The sequence below is a fragment of the Hyaena hyaena genome, unplaced genomic scaffold (assembly GCF_003009895.1).
Source record: "Hyaena hyaena isolate Hyena2069 unplaced genomic scaffold, ASM300989v1 scaffold_1639, whole genome shotgun sequence".
Classification (NCBI taxonomy): domain Eukaryota; kingdom Metazoa; phylum Chordata; class Mammalia; order Carnivora; family Hyaenidae; genus Hyaena; species Hyaena hyaena.
The window spans coordinates 212,754-228,533 of NW_024082273.1; the positions used below are offsets into that span (position 1 = coordinate 212,754).

The following is a 15,780-nucleotide window of genomic DNA, read 5'->3' on the forward strand; positions in this document are numbered from 1 at the left end:
ACAGTTAATTATGTAAATTATGTTTAAAGAGATAAAATGAATCTTCTTATCATATATTAATCTCACTTTATGACTTTTTTATTTTAAATTAAGCTGTGTATAATGCTGAGTCTGGTTTCGATTAAAGTGTTCCATTGATAATTGTCATGCATAAGCCTCGAAATAAATTACTGATCAGTGAACTGTTGAGGAACTTAGACGTGAGCTGAAACCAGGATAAGGAACCAGGTTAAGAAAGCATGTAAAATATGTCAGTGTTTTTTTGACACCAGAGTACCTGAGTATTTTTTTTTTTCTATTTCTTCAGAGATATGTAGAAAGAAAAAGAGAAGGGGAAGAAAAATGTCCCTGATACACACTGACATCCTAGGTGAGTAAAATCTATAGAACCAAAGAGATTTATATTTTGAATACTGTACTAGAAACACTCCCTATTTACAGTATCATGGCAAAAAAAATTTTTTTGATAGATGGAATTACTGTTCAGAGTAAAATGATTGTGAGCAATTATTTAATTTAAAATTAAATTCAAATCATATTAAATTTGAAATTGGTGGAATTAATTCAAATATTAAGATAAAACTACATTATTAAACCCTAATAAAGATGGGTACTAATGCAAACTTTGGAATTAATACAGTTTTTTTCTCACAGGACTGATGCATACCATTTTAAATATACAACATGAGACCGTTAACAATCCTTCACATCTTTTTGAGCGGCTATACTCTCAACTGCTCTCCTAATTTTAAATATGATCTTCTCTCTTATGGAAAAATTTTAATAAACTAGTCACTCAACATTACTAAGATGTTATGCGTGTTAGAAGGTACTTTTAGAAGAACTTAATTAAATAGTTTATACTCAGTTGTGCCCATTTTCTTTTCTTGAAGTGTCTGGTTTTCTGGTTTTAGGCTTCTTTAATTATCAGAGGTTAGTTAAAGTTCTCTTAGATGATATAGTCAAGTTCTCATGAGTTGAAAACTTGTACAAAAATTGTGTCATGTGCATAACAAGATAAATGAGAAATAGGATGAAGCACTGTATTGGAAGAACAATTTTACTTGACAGAGAAAACACTTGTAAATAATGTTCTTACTAAATCTATGAACTAGTCTTTTTAAAGTGTGATTCCCGTAGCAAACCACATAGCTTTATATAACCAGAGTGAAAGATAAGATGCTATAAATTGTGCGTGAACACACTTCACTGGTTTTACTGATAAAACAAGTGTACCAATTTCTCATGAGGAAAATATCGGACACAGAAACAAAATTTTTTAAAAATAACATCAACACTACATCAATGCATTCCAAATTATTTGTCTTTTAGATATATAATCTGAAAACCAAATAAATATACTTGTTACCAATCCTCACTTCAGGAAGTCACTGAAAGATACTTTTTTTTTTTTACCTTCTTTCATTTATCACCAGTGCCCTCAAATAGACTTTTTAATGGCCAAATAAGCAGAAGTATACTTAAGTTTTATTGTGATAAATGACTACATGATATACGGGAATCCCAGGCCTTCCAGGACAGGTGACGTATTAAAATGTGTGCCTTTCACATTGTTCTTGAAATTTTTTAATATTCAAATTGAAGTCCCAAGAGAAGATAAATTCAATGGGATTTTTATATTTTCTCATTCAAATGCCCCTACTATAGAACCTGTGAGATTTGTATAGCAGAAAAGCACAGGCCAAACCTCAGTTTTGAAGTTTGGATAATTTCTAAGAAACATCTCAACATATATATATATATATATTACTTGAAATTTCTTCTCCTAGTTATTTATTTCTCCCACTTCTCAGAAATAATCTGTTCTACAAGGCATGACAGCTGATGTGATAGACTGCCTGTTATGCAAAGATATATTTAGACAAATTTTAAAATACATATTTTTTAACTGGCAAGTAACTTGTTCTTTATAGTCGGAGTCAGTGATATTACCATTGAGAGTAAATCATGATTTCAAAAATATTATAATTATATTCAGTTTGCTATTTTCTGATGAATGTGATAATACAAAGTTATATGTACATTTCTTTCTCATGCACCAAGCCTTCATAAAAATGGTTAATTTTTCATAGCACGATAAATTAATTTAAAAGAAAATCAATACTTAATTATTTTGAGGAAATTTCCAGTCCTCCTCTACCACTTAACAACAACAGCAACAACATGAAGAGATATTAATTATAACCACAAAAGTTGCTGTAAGATTTAGGAAAGGATAGCTTGGAGGCAGATATTTATCGACATGATTCACTCATGAAAAATCAAAACATGTGCATCAAAATTTCTCCCGACTTATTAGTCTTCCAAAGTGTTGATATTTTTCTCCATTTGCTCTAATGTTTTGTCACATATTTTTTTGCCAATTATAAATCTCTCTGTAGCATCAAGTTGTAGTTCAGATTTTCACCAGGAACCTGAATAAGCTTTTGCAAACAATCACGTAAATTCACTTTATTTACAAATCCAGATGTGAATCTGCCAGTATCTAAATTCAGAGTGGAGCTGGGAAAGGGAAATTTGTATTGATGATAAGCCAAAAATTGACTTGTTGGTGTTGTAAGAATGGTGCCATGGTTGAAGATGTTTCATGATATACTTTACTTGTTTGGAAACACTGGCAATTCAAATCACTTTGCTTTTTTTTAACATGTAGTCAGATTTTGACCACATATCACATATCTATCTCAATCATTAGCTAAAAAATTAACACATCTAATCTAAGTTTCCTTGTAACTGAAGGTCAAATGTACAAGAAAGAGCCATTTGACAATTTTCAGGTAAACTTTAACAAGTAACTTTAACAGAATCACTTCTGAATTGCTTCTTAGGACTATCCTCTTCAATATGTATTTTTAAGAAGGCACAAATATTGAAAATGAATTGATAATTGCAGTATGCACATCACAAGTATTTCATAAGCGAGGCAAAAAATTCTTAAAGCTAAATACATCTCTTTAGATGTACTTGCAATAATGCCAAAATGTTTAAGAGTATACAACTAAAATTTTTGTATCAGTATTCCAAATCAGAAAAAAAATCTTTTAATCTCATGATATAATAAACAAAATTGAAACCATATTTCTTTTAAGTACAGTTTGATTTATTTGTGGCTATGTAATCTGTGATTAATCAGATTTTCCTCTTGTGATGGTTTATGCATACATTTACCACATCTCCCTGGACTCCTGCCATATCTAACCAATACATCAATAGCGCACTGAAAAAAAACGGAAAGCACCTTGACAAGGCAATAGAAAGAAAATGCCACAGAGCAGTGGTCAAGCCGAAGGATTTCACACATGGAGCCAGGTGCAGTAGAAAACTGAAAAAGCTTATGTGATTCTCTGTGCAGCTGCCTCCGTGTTTAAAGCCCTTCTATGAACAAGATTGGTGACTCCAAATGGCATAGAAAGGAGAAAAGCAAAGGGGGAGGGTGGAGAAAGAACAAAAAAGAAAACTATTCATAGTAGAATAAATAGAAGGCATATCGACATAAATAAATACAAAGTAATGCTAACGCAGAAAAAGAAATCGGAGACAAATAAAACGTTAGGGAGCTTAAACAGGTGAAGCGCTAAGCTAAATAGTCTATATAATGTAATGAGGAATAAGGTACACACTAAAGTAGAGAATTCAGAACCTGTATCTTTCTAATGTTATTTTTCCATGGCAATCTGGTGTTCTTCCCCTAAAGACTAGCTTAGTGAGATTTGCTGATGCGTATGAATTTTGTTTTTTATATCCTAAACCTGAAAATGGATGTGCTATGAATACTATTTCTTAAATATTACACAATTGGAAGATCATTAATACCTGGCTTTATAAGACAGGCAATAAAACAGATGTACTTATTTACCTGAAATGGGCTTAACTTTTAGAAAATATTATAGCCACTTGATGTGAAGTTTATAGGACACAACATCAGTAGGGACTGGAAAAAAGTCATTAAGTAAATGGATTTCAATTTTCTGCATTTAGGGTTTCATACTTAATAAAAGAAAATACTTCAAAATCATTCTTACCATACAATTAGACATATTAAATCTGATTGCAATTCAGCACACAAAGGTGAGATTACTTCTTAATACAAGCGTGTCATTACAATTCTAAAAGAGCAGTTATTGCACTCAGTATCTTGTGGCTGCCCTGTAATTTCCAAGGAAATACAAAAGTAAACCGTTAATTCTGTAATGCTTTTTGTGTTTGAGAATGTAAAGATAGAGACAAAATTTTGCCATGGATAAAGAAAAATACAAACTGCCTTGCTTTTTGGAAAATTTTCCAGCACAAAATTTAGCATTCTAATTCTCCTTGTAATGCTTTGACATCTCAAATAATTCGAAAGAAACATTACCAAAATGGCAACACTGAGTGCCTGTGAAATGAAATAGCTACTGGGAAGACGCATTGATAAGAATATATTCCCATCCCTCTTCCAAATTTAGCACTTTTTGCAGATGTTTATTCGTTTCTCTTTCTTTGGTTAGGTTATTATAGCTCATTATGTCTGAGGGACTAAACTAATTGAAATGTTCATTGAGAGTGGAGTGCTACAGAAAAAGACAAAGTTGGGGGGGGGGAGTGGGAAAAGAATAAAATGCACCCAAGGATACATGCACCAGAGACTCTGTTTTAATATCATACATTTTGTTTTAAAAGTTTTAAACAGGCTAACTTAAATTAGAAACCCTGAAAAAAGAACAGGAATGAGCAATTCTAAATGTACAGGCTTTTAAAGATAACAATAAATCATATGCCATATATAGGCCAAAAATGAAAGGGACTTTGTACTCAAATATAAACTTCTGGCAAGATCTGGTTTGTTGTCAGGTTCCCAGACACTAAATAGATGCTCTGTTCACTTAGCGTGAAGGCCCGCAAGGGGCAGGGACCTCCGGGGATTCTTGGCTGTTCTCAGGTCTCATTAGGTCTGCATATTAATGACTTGCAGCAATATAAAGAGACCCTTGAGCAGCCTTTTTCCTCCCCTCCTCCTGCCTGTGTTTCCCAAGGCTAAGTCAGTCTCAGACACAGCACACATTAGCCAAGTGAGAGGCTTGCAGCAACCACGGCTGCCAGGCGACCGTGGGGCGTGGGCTGCCCTTTGACATACTGCCTCAGCACAGTTTAGAGGTCCACTGAGTGTGTTCAGGAATGTGTGCTCTCTAGGACCGGTGTTACCTTGAGACTGAGGACTCTATCGCTCTAGGGTTACATCGTTAACCAAAACAAAGCTCGAAAGCAAGTGAACAGAGTTGAATCCAGAGATGGCCCCATGATGGACATTTTTGTAAGTCACAAAAGTTAGTTAATTTGTCTTTCCATTTCTTTTAGCATGTTGGAAAACACACACACACACACACACACACACACACACAAACAACAAGCGCTCTTCTTAACTGAAATGCCAATGAAGTGGAAAGAAAATCCAACCATTATGAAATCATTTTCTTCATTTTAAGGCACATATTTTATTTTTAAAGTGTTTTCTTTAAGGACTCATGAGCAGAGCTATCAGCATCCTATAAAGCTTAGCAGTTAAATTTATATAGAGAAAAATAAAGTAAATAAACTATGTAAAACATCTGTGTCACATTGCAACCCCATCAGTGACTATCATTAAGCAAATACACACAGGGTTCAACTTTTGACAGGCCATGGACCCTATTGAAAATATCAGGAAATCTAGGATGCTCGAGAAAATCCACATTATCAAATGTTTCTTAATGTCCTGGAGCCTAAGAACCCAGATTGGAAATCCTGCTTTCAGTCTATCCATGACTTTTAATCACCACTCCTTCTACCATTCAATACTCAGTGGCTTACAAAATGCACTGCTCTCAAAAGGAAGAAATTTGGATTCTAGTTCCCAATCATCCAATTATTCTCTTGTGACTTTGTGCAGTTCAATCAATTTCATTCATCTTCAGTTACCTCATCCATAAACAAGTCTAATAATACCTTAATGACTAAAGACTGAGGACTGGACCAGGTGAGAAATCTATAGCTCTTTGTATACAATATAATTGCACTAAATAACATTACATAAGGAAAAGATAGCTCATATTCTAACATATTTCACAATGTATCTCTGGCTTTACCTCTTTAAAGGAACATTAAAATTTCATAATCTTCTTTGAATATACACCTATCAACGTAAGATGACGCCATTTTTCTGTGGATTTACGAACATTAAACCTACAGAAAATTACCTAGGACATCATTCTTCCTCGATTTACTTAAAACAGCACCACCACCACCAACACCACCACCAACAACAAAAAACCCAATACTGAAAAGTCAGTATTGCTCTTTGAACACACTTACCAGCTGACTGGCCGCGGTTGGTGGCATCGTGATCACTATCTCCTTGTTCACTGTCTCCATGACCACTGTCCTTAGAGCTTACTATGTCGGCTTCCTGGAATGCAGAACTAGAAGTACAAAAATGTGAATATTAGAATAAAAAAGGTGAAGAAACACAGAAAACATTCTTCTGCCACCACATGGTCAACAACGGTGCTGCAGATTCACAGACCTCTCAGTTGGCTTTATTTCTGCATAAAGCTAGTTTTCATCACCTTAAGCCAAGCTCTTCAAAACTGAGCACAGTAGGTGGTTTGAGCCCCTAAGGCATGTCTGGTTTAGTCATTGTTCTATGATTAGAGTTATGTATATGCTCATATGATTTTTATAAAGGAGAGTATGCATACACTTTGAACAGTTAGGGAGACTATCAGAAGCAGTGTAGGAGCGTAAATTGATAAGATATTCAAATATATTCAGTAAGCTGTATATAGATGAAATATATCCACATTTTAATATGTGGTCTGGGAACCCCAACGTAATCAGTATGTATGTTCTGCCTTAGCTGGAAATGCTTTATATGTTTTATATTTTAATATTGAATAATACACCTAACCCCTGATTTTAGTAGGCAGTAAATTGTCCACACACCAAGGTAGGAGAAAAAAGAGTCCATACCTGTTAACTCGGCGAGGTCTGTCAACTAGATAGCTGAGCTCTGCTCGCTGGTGTTTAGTCTAGAAAAAAAATAAATAAATCAAGAGCATTTGAATGCTAAGGGTTTAACTAGTAGTCTTTTTTTGAGGTTAGGAATTGAGTCTAGTTTAAGTAATTGTGTACGTTTTTATGAATTTTCGAGCTATTCTAAGACCTCACCCTAGTGATTGCTGGGTAAGGGTGGGGTGGGGAAGATATGCACAGACACTTCAATCCAGACTTTCAATAAAAGTTAAAAAAAAAATTCCAAAAACAAAAAGCCAATTTGAAATGTGTGTATGTGTGTTTTTAAGGAGAGAATGCAAATGACCTCATAGCTAGGGCTCATAAACTAATAGAGTCAACCTAGGTAATCTCTACAGTCTTTCTTTCAGTGGCCTAAAAAAGTGTTTGGGTGCATACTGGTTGACACAAGAAAAACAGCACGCTCAATAAGCAAAAAGTTTGGATATTATGGAATTATTTTGTAGTTTATTTTCAAAATGTGCTTAAGATACAAATGAGCTGTACAAATATTCATGAAAGTCAATTAATAATATCTAAGACTCAAATAAAAGAACCTGCCAAGAAAGGAATTCATAATGCTCCCCCCCCCCCCCCGCATACTTTTCCCCCTCCAAATGCCCTCTGCATTCTCCTCCCCACCTCCACCATCCACACACCTTTTCCGGTCCAAACTTTCTTGTACATAAATCGACTCTGTTCTCCCCTCCCTCCCTCCCTCCTTCCAACTTTGCCACTTCTCCATCTTTTAAGAAGAAATCGGAATTGACAAGCCAAATTCTTCGAGGAAGAAAGCCAACAGCAGTGATTTATCAAGACCAGTGGCAAGAGGTGATTATTGGTTAAAAAGATATATTTAAGGTAACAATTGTTTAAGCCTTTCTTTAGTTTACGCTTACAGGGGTCTGTGCCAAAGCAACTTCATTCAAATTCACACTGTGTGGGCGTTGGGCTTCAAGAGCGTCTGTAAATGCTGTCCAGAGCAGAACTGAAGGCTTTTCTGCAACCCGAGTTCAGAGGACAAGGATCTGATAACTTATTCGCTAGAACATGCATTCGAGTTTAGACAACTGTGCAAAGTTAAACAATCTATAGCTTACTTTTACACGCGACTGAAAGCATCGATAAACAAAGCAAACAGCATTAACTTTATTAACGCCTGGGACAAACTCAAAGAGAAAAAGACCTTGGCCGGTGCCAGAAAGTCCCTCCATCACATTTCCCTCGGCCCCCCGCGTACTTTTCCCTTTACCCTCAGAGAACTGAGAAGGGAAAGGACTGAGAAGGGGTTAGGATTTTAAAGGAACGATGCCAGAGGGAGGGAGGAAGGTCCAGGGTGGCAAAGCACCAAGGGGAGGAAATGAAAGTAAATGTGGAGGGTGGGGCGCAGAAAGTAGGGACACCGCGAAGTTTGGGTTACATACGAAGGGGTGGGATAGCTTCCCTCCTCCCCAGTTCCTACCCCCCCCACAAAGATACAAATAAGTTAATATCCTAAATATAAATACATGGTGCACCAGAGATACAAGGGCCGGGCTAGAGGAGGCTTTCAGATGGAGGAGATGAGAGATGGTGGTCCTTTCGCTTCAGCCTTACCTCGTTGGACAAAATGCTTCCGTTGGAGATGATGTCGGGCTGCTGGTCTGTGTAGCCGGTGACGATGGCCCCGCAGGGGTTGTGCTCAGCGTCCGTACTCCTCGAAGGGCTGCAGGGCTTAAGGAACATCAGGTCGGTCTTGGCGGACTCAGGGGTCAGGCAGACCTGGTAGCAGTAATTCTGGTTGTGGTGGTGGGAGCCGAAGCCCCCGGACTCCTCCACCGGCACTTGGGCCGGGTTACTGGGCACGTTGGAGCTTTGCACCAGCATGATGTCGGACTTGCTGAGTTTTTTCTTGCGCGCCCGGGCTTGGCGGCCGCAGCAGGTCGAGCCCCCACCGCCACAGCAGCAGCAGCAGAGGCAGCAGTCACTGGCCAGACAGGTGTAGATGTTCAGTTTCTTCTCTTTTTGGCAACGCACGGCGAGCACGATCATGGCTAGCAGGAATATGAAGGACACCGAGCCCAGCGCAATGATGAGGATGAGCGTGAGGTCCAGCGAGGTCTCCCCGCCGCCCGAGCGGCTGGGGCGCTGATGCTCCCCCGACCCCCCGCCCCCGCCCCCGCCCCCTCCCTGGGGCTCTACAGCTCCGTCCACCAGCTGCACCACCAGTGTGGCCGTGGAGGACAGGGGCGGCTGCCCGTGGTCGCGCACCTCGATCACCAGCTCGTAAGGCCGCTGGGGGTCGCGCTTGGCCGGCACCCGGCGCGCGGTGCGGAGCTCCCCGGTGCGCCAGTCCATGCGGAAGAGGTTCATTTCGTTGCCCCGCACAATGCTGTAGGTGAGCCGGGCGTTCTCGCCGTCGTCTGCGTCCACGGCGGCCACGCGGGTCAGCAGGTAACCCGGCTCCGCCGACCGGGGCAGCACCTCCCGCGCGGGAGTCCCGTTGCGCCCAGGCAGGGGCGCCACGATGGCAGGGGCGTTGTCGTTCTGATCCACGATGAGGATGTTGACGGTGGCGTTCCCGGCCAGAGCCTGGGGGCTGCCGGCGTCGCGAGCTTCCACCTGGAAGCTGAAGTCCTTGAGCTGCTCGTAGTCGAAGGAGCGCAGGGCGTACAAGTAGCCGTTCTCCGAGTTGATGGACACGTAGGTGAAGACGCTCATGCCCTGGATCTGGCACTCGAGGATAGAGTAGGCTAGCTGGGCGTTGGCGCCCTCGTCGCGGTCCGTGGCGCTGACCGCGTAGATATAGGCGCCGGGCACGTTGTTCTCGGTCACATACACGTCGTAGACCGGCTGGCTAAACCGCGGTGCGTTGTCGTTCACATCTGACACCTGCACCTGGATCGACTTACTGGTGGAGAGCGCCGGCTCGCCGCGGTCCCGCGCCACCACGGTCAGGGTGTAGGAGTCCCCGGCCTCCCGGTCCAGGGGGGCTTCGGTCACGATAGTGTAGTAGTTCTTGAAGGAGGACTTGAGGCGGAACGGCACGTCGCCCAGCAGCTCGCACTGCACTTGCCCGTTCTCCTCGGAGTCGCGGTCGGTCACGCTGAACAGGGCCACCACGGTCCCCGGCGCCGCGCCCTCGCTCACCGCCTCCTTCACGGTGCTGAAGCTGATCTCGGGCGCGTTGTCGTTAGCATCCAGCACTCGCACCAGCACCTTGCAGTGCGCGGGCACCGCGTTGGGGCCCAGGTCCTTGGCTTGGACGTACACTTGGTACACCGGGCTCTCTTCATAGTCTAGCTCTCCGCTCACCTCCAGCCGGCCAGTGCGCGGGGACAGGCCAAAGAGCTCCCGCGCCCGGGGCGAAATGTGGCTGCTAAAGGAATACACGACTTCGCCATTCTGGCCCTCATCTGGGTCTGTGGCGTTGAGCTGGATCACGAGCGTGCCCGGCGGCGAGTTCTCTGGTAGAGACACAGTGTAGACGGGTTGGTCGAAGGCGGGGACGTTGTCGTTGGAGTCCAGCACTCGGATGGTGAGTAGGGCAGTGCCGGTGCGCTGCTGTTGGGGGGGCAGGCCCCCTCCCCCGCCGCCTCCCCCTCCCTCCCCTCCTCCTCCCCCTCCTCCCCCGTCCACCGCGGTCAGCACGTAGCGGTGCACCGCTTGCTGCTCTCGGTCCAGCGGCTTCTCCAGCACCAGCTCCGCGAATCGGTTGCCATCCCCCTGGGTCTGCACGTCCAGGGAGAAGTAGCTGTTGGGGGTGATCTCGTAGTCGCGCAAGGAGTTGGTGCCCACGTCTGGGTCGAAGGCGCTCTCCAGCGGGAAGCGGGTGCCCGGCGTGGCGCTCTCAGAGATCTCCACGGTCAGGTCCGGCTCCGGGAAGGAGGGGGGGTTGTCATTGATGTCCAGCACTTCGATCTCCACCCGGAACAGCTCCAGGGGGTTCTCCAGGAAGACCTCCAGGTGCAGGACGCAGGAGGGGCTCTGCTTGCAGATTTGCTCGCGGTCGATCTTCTCGTTCACGTACAGCACCCCGGTCTCCAGGTTGAGGTCCAAGTAAGGGGTCCGCGAGTTGGGCACCGTTTGAAACCTGCGAGCTGAAAGTTTTGTAATGTCCAAGCCCAGATCTTCAGCGATATTCCCCACGAAAGTGCCATGTTCCTGCTCCTCCTGCACTGTGTAGTGAAGCTGGGAAAAGACTCCTTCCACCATCCAGAGCAATGCAAAGAATAATAGCACAATCATCTCCAAAGGGAAAGGAAGCAGCTTCCCGCAGCCAGCCAGCCACCCAATCACCTCCCCCACCACCACGAAAAAAAAAAAATCTCAAAAAATACAAATAAAAGTGCGCTGTGTGGAGGGCTCCTGTGGCTTTCTGTCCTTAAAAAATCTTATTCCTTTTGCTTCATTTTAGGGCTTCCCCCAATTCAGCCTCATTTTTCAATCTTAGCGCAGGAAGGGTGACAGGCGTCCCCTTTCCTCATCTGTAATCTTCCCACTGACCAATTAATAAAATAATAATACAACAGTCAGCGTCCTTTATTCCGACAGTCTTGGCGCAACGCGGCGCTGGCAAATCCCAAGGAGGAAATTTCGATATTTCAAGACTGTCCTCGGTTTGTCTTCTTGCTGATGGGAGGAGAAGAAGGAGGAGGAAAAGAAGGAGGGGGAGGAGGAGGAGGAGGTGGTGGTGGCGGTGGTGGTGGTGATGGTGGAGGAGGAGGAGGAAGATGAAGAGGAAGAGGAGAAGGAAGAGGAGACGTTGCTGGCACCGCTGCACATGCCTCAATGTCAACGGCTGGCAAATGCAAAAGGGCTTAAAAACAGCAAGAGAATTTTGTGCCGGAAAAACACAGAACGGCTCTGCAGCATAAAACTTTCATTCTCTTCGTTTCTCCGGATGGATGTTCTTCTTGGCATTTTCTCCTCTTTCGCTTTATTTGTATTTTTTGGCTTTCATAGTTTTCTCTTTCTCTGTCCTCATCTCCACCATCGTTTCCCTCTCTAGAAGTGTGACGAGCAGCTTCTTTCCTGCTGTTTTCTCCCCCAGCCTCTTTCCCTCTAACCTGTCTCTCTTCCTCCCAGTCTTTTCCCTCCTCCTGCTTCAGCCCTAGAGCCTGTGATCTCGGCTGGCAGTTTCTGAGCTCCGAGCGCTCCGCTTTTATGTTTTTGCGCAGCGCCCTCATTCTGCCAACCAATCGCTGAGGAGCACCACCCACCGAGGCACCGCTCAGTGGCCGACACGCTTGTCAATCACGGTCGTCACTCGGCGGCCAGGAGGGGCGGGGTGGAAGCCGCGTCGGGGCGGGCGGCCGGGGTGAGTGTGAGTGTGAGCGCGAGAACAGCGCGGCAGGTCCCGAGGCGCTGGCTGGGGCCTCTGCCGCGGAAAGTTCCCAGTCCCCAGCCGCAGGTAACGGAGAGGGAATAGAGAGGTTCCCCTGTTTGCATCAGCAAATGCGAAAACATAATCGCAACAGCGGCGGTATCCTCTCCCAGGAGCGGGGTTTCCAATGACGCCAACATTCTTTTTCCTTCAAGGTATTTTCCTTTACTACTGATCGTGGAAATCAATCACCGAGAAGGGAGAAAAGTTGCAGAGGGGCCGGTAACTGACAGGGGTTACCTAATTAAGGGAGACTGGCTGTACCATTTTAAAAAGGTCTATAACATGCGTTCTGCCAAACTAAGCGTGAGGGTCTACAGGGGCTGTATGGAAAGGAGGGAAGCAGCTGGCGTGTGGGGCGGAGGTGGGTCCTGAAAAGCCGAAGGATTCACGCCAGGAGATGTGGGCTGGCAGCTACTACAGCTGTGCCTCTTCCCTTTCTCAGTGTGTATCCATAACAATCTTACCAAATGGGTTATTTCCCCTGGGGACCTAGGTAGGGCTCTTTGGTCACTGCCTGAGGTTCCCTTGAGCTCCGCCTTCGGGCGCGCGCGCCTAACGCCCGGCTCGCCGGCCGCCGAACGCCGCCGGGCGCAGTGAGGCGCCTCGGGTCTCCCTGCGCCGCGCCGGGCCGGGTGCCACCGCGGCGCGCACAGGCTCTTTTCCGCTTGTTCTGACCTTTGGAGATCCCCTTCCCCGCCCGCGTTACACACCCAGGCACCGATTCTTGCCCAGTCTGGGGCAAGACCGCGAGACCAGAAGAGCCGAGCTGCTGAGAACACGCGCAGGGGGGAGGGTGGGTAGGCGGGCAGGGGCCGAGCACACGCGGGGCCAGGGTAACTGCCTCTGCGGTTATCGGGGAATGAGCTCGCACACTTATGGTGCAAGGCGCCCTCCTCCCCGTCCTGGCGCACCGGCCTGTGAAAGCCCCGGCGGCGCCCCGGACACCCCCACCCGCATCTCGCAGGATGCGCTTGAGGAGCCGCGAGTCCGCACCGCCGTGACGCGGGGGCGAAGCAGAGCATCTCTGCAGCCAGTTCTTGTGAAGTTAAAAGACAGCGCGAACTCTTCAGGGTTAGAGAGTGGAATGAATGTGAGTTCTCCGAGAAAAAGATTGTTTTAAAGCGTATTTTTGCACTAATTACTGGGCTGTAGGGGGACTGTTTGTTCACCAAGGCTGCCCCTGTTTAGTCTTCTTCTGCCACAATATAGGACTGTCCCTCGCGGCTTGCTGCTAATGAATGACACGAAAGTAACACCAACACAACCTTCGAGAAAAGGCGGACCGTTTCCCCAAGCCCGAGGTACGTTGTCATCTCTTCGTGATAGGGAAATAAGGCGAGCGAGCGTCCCCGGGCGTGCTTGCAGGCTGAGGCACGCTCCTGTGACTCCCGAGAGTGCGTGCCGGCTGCCCTGCCCTTCCCCCACCCTCCGCCTCGGCCCCGGGCTCTTTCGTAGAGATGGGTCGTGCCTTTGAGCGGTTGGAAGGAAAGGATGCCAGCAAAAATGGCTAATCCTTTTTCAGCTGCAGTAAATTGACTGCTGGCCATAGCCACGAGAAAACCGCTGCAGTTAAAATGATTTTAGCATCACGTCTGCTGCTGAGAATGGAGTGGCAGTTTATAAAAAGGACCTGTGGATCAATGAAAAGGAGATTATAGTGTATCTGAATATTAATAACGGCATTGCATCTGTACTTTCTACCCCTCCCCCCCCCTTTTCTTTAGATCTGCAGGACTGAAATGAAATATTTTGAGCTCTTCCAGCTGACTCATCAGAATCCTGGAGCATTTTTTAAAATGACGGTCATTTTCTAATGTTTTCATTTATACATATGGAAACACTTGTGCGTGCGCGCGCGTGTGCACGCGTGTTTGCGTGTGAGAGCCATGTGGCTGAATGACAATGCAGATCCTGAAACTGTTTGGAGAAGAGGGTTTGTGTTTTCAAAATGTAGATGGAGTTTGGGCGGACGTGGGGGCGTTCTCTGAGAGAGCTTCCAGAGGTGGAGATGAGAACGTGGAGAGATGGCCAGATTTGCCTGTAAATAATCACTACATCCACTGTAACACTTGAGCTGCTTTTTTTTTTTTTTTTTTTTTTTTTTTTTTTTTTTTTTTTTTGGAGCTGTTGTGTTTGAGCCAGGAACTCTCTCTGCAAACGTGGGTTACAGGCGTCTCCTAGCGGCGAAAGCAGCATAGGGCAAGCCAGAGAATTTTGCTTTGGAGCTCCTGTTCCGCAGGGTTCGCCTGTTGGGGGCTCTGCAGGATTTCTTGGGTCACAGAGGCCTGTGTCCTCGCCGGCGACGCCGGCCCGGGTCCTCTAGAGGTCTCGCCTTTCGGACTTCTAGTCTCTAAGGCTCCCCGGGACCCTCAGGGTGATAGCGGGGTCTTCTGCCAGGGGGAACAGACCCGAGCCAGCCCGTCCTCTTGCGTCTAGGTAGCTCCAGCCAAGGGCAACTGCGAGAGCATTTTGTTCCGGGCAAGATTCAGATATTGGCATGAATAGCCTTTTCCGCCTCCTTATCCTGGAACCATGAAACAGCCCCACCCCGTCACCCACAAAACAAAAAGCCTTTTAAAAATGCATCTTTCTTTTATGTGCCCTTAGGTGGATCCCAGAAATTAATAAAGCCGTGATTAAGTAAATAAGAGCATCTGCGGTGGGGTTCACGACCTCTTTGAAGTGCAGAATATCCTGTAATAAACTGTGTCTCTCTATCCCCCTTCCCCCCATTACTGGACCGGGAAGGGAGCAGGGATACCCATGGAGCACCTCCCTAGCCCTACCTCCAACACCACCCCCAGGAGAGCCAACTGGGCCAAAATCAATTGCATCCTAAAATCAGAGTGGGAAGGTAGTAATTATTATTTTGAGGGGTGTATCAAAATCCATCTTCATAAAAGTCCTGGTTGGTGTATGAGAGTGATGACGCACATTCGTGTATTTCATTGGCCTCTGAGATTGCAGCAGCAATTAGGGGGCGCTAAGGATCCCACAAATGCTTTTTATGTACATAGTTAGAAACTTTGAACTAGGTAACAGGGTTGCTTTCTTCCTAACCCTTTTGTGGAAAAAGTGGGAGGGAAACAAGTTTGTTAACCAGCATTTGGATAAATGAGTGTTTGCAGTGATTTAACTTGACTTGAGAGCAATTTGTTTCTAAATCCTCTTATTATTGCTGTGTGCCCGGAGCTTTGAGAGATTTTTTTCTTTTAAAGAAATGGAAGAAAAAAAATTTTTAATTGTCAATAAGAAGTCTTTCAAATACCAGACGTGGCCAGGATTGAACTAGATGGTTCCTGGCATTTGTCATTCCCAGCAAGGAGAGTGCAGAGAGCAATATGGACTGTGTGGCACCTCTTATG

At 45.1% G+C, this 15,780-nt stretch overlaps 1 protein-coding gene and 2 long non-coding RNA genes across 5 annotated transcripts in view; 2 read left to right on the forward strand and 1 right to left on the reverse strand.

Moving 5' to 3' along the window:
* Positions 1 to 11,274, reverse strand: part of PCDH10 (protocadherin 10) — a 61,418-nt gene extending 50,144 nt beyond the window's left edge. For both annotated transcript variants that reach the window (XM_039224436.1, XM_039224437.1), the window contains exons 1-3: positions 8,644 to 11,274; positions 7,006 to 7,064; positions 6,349 to 6,455 (exon numbers count right to left, since the gene is read on the reverse strand). In XM_039224436.1, the coding sequence (XP_039080367.1) occupies positions 6,349 to 6,455; positions 7,006 to 7,064; positions 8,644 to 11,274 (2,797 nt within the window). The remainder of the gene's footprint in view (positions 1 to 6,348; positions 6,456 to 7,005; positions 7,065 to 8,643) is intronic.
* A 1,084-nt stretch (positions 11,275 to 12,358) lies between these two features.
* Positions 12,359 to 14,178, forward strand: LOC120226256. Of its 2 annotated transcripts, XR_005526983.1 has the most exons (5): positions 12,359 to 12,439; positions 12,568 to 12,634; positions 13,380 to 13,505; positions 13,625 to 13,716; positions 14,140 to 14,178. It is a non-coding gene; the product is annotated as an uncharacterized LOC120226256 (long non-coding RNA). The 2 variants fall into 2 exon arrangements; XR_005526984.1 differs by lacking the exons at positions 12,568 to 12,634; positions 13,380 to 13,505 and having other exon boundaries at positions 12,359 to 12,567.
* Positions 14,179 to 14,183: 5 nt separating this feature from the next.
* LOC120226257 lies at positions 14,184 to 15,551 on the forward strand. Its single transcript, XR_005526985.1, has 2 exons — positions 14,184 to 14,217; positions 15,023 to 15,551. It is a non-coding gene; the product is annotated as an uncharacterized LOC120226257 (long non-coding RNA).
* Positions 15,552 to 15,780: the final 229 nt, after the last annotated feature.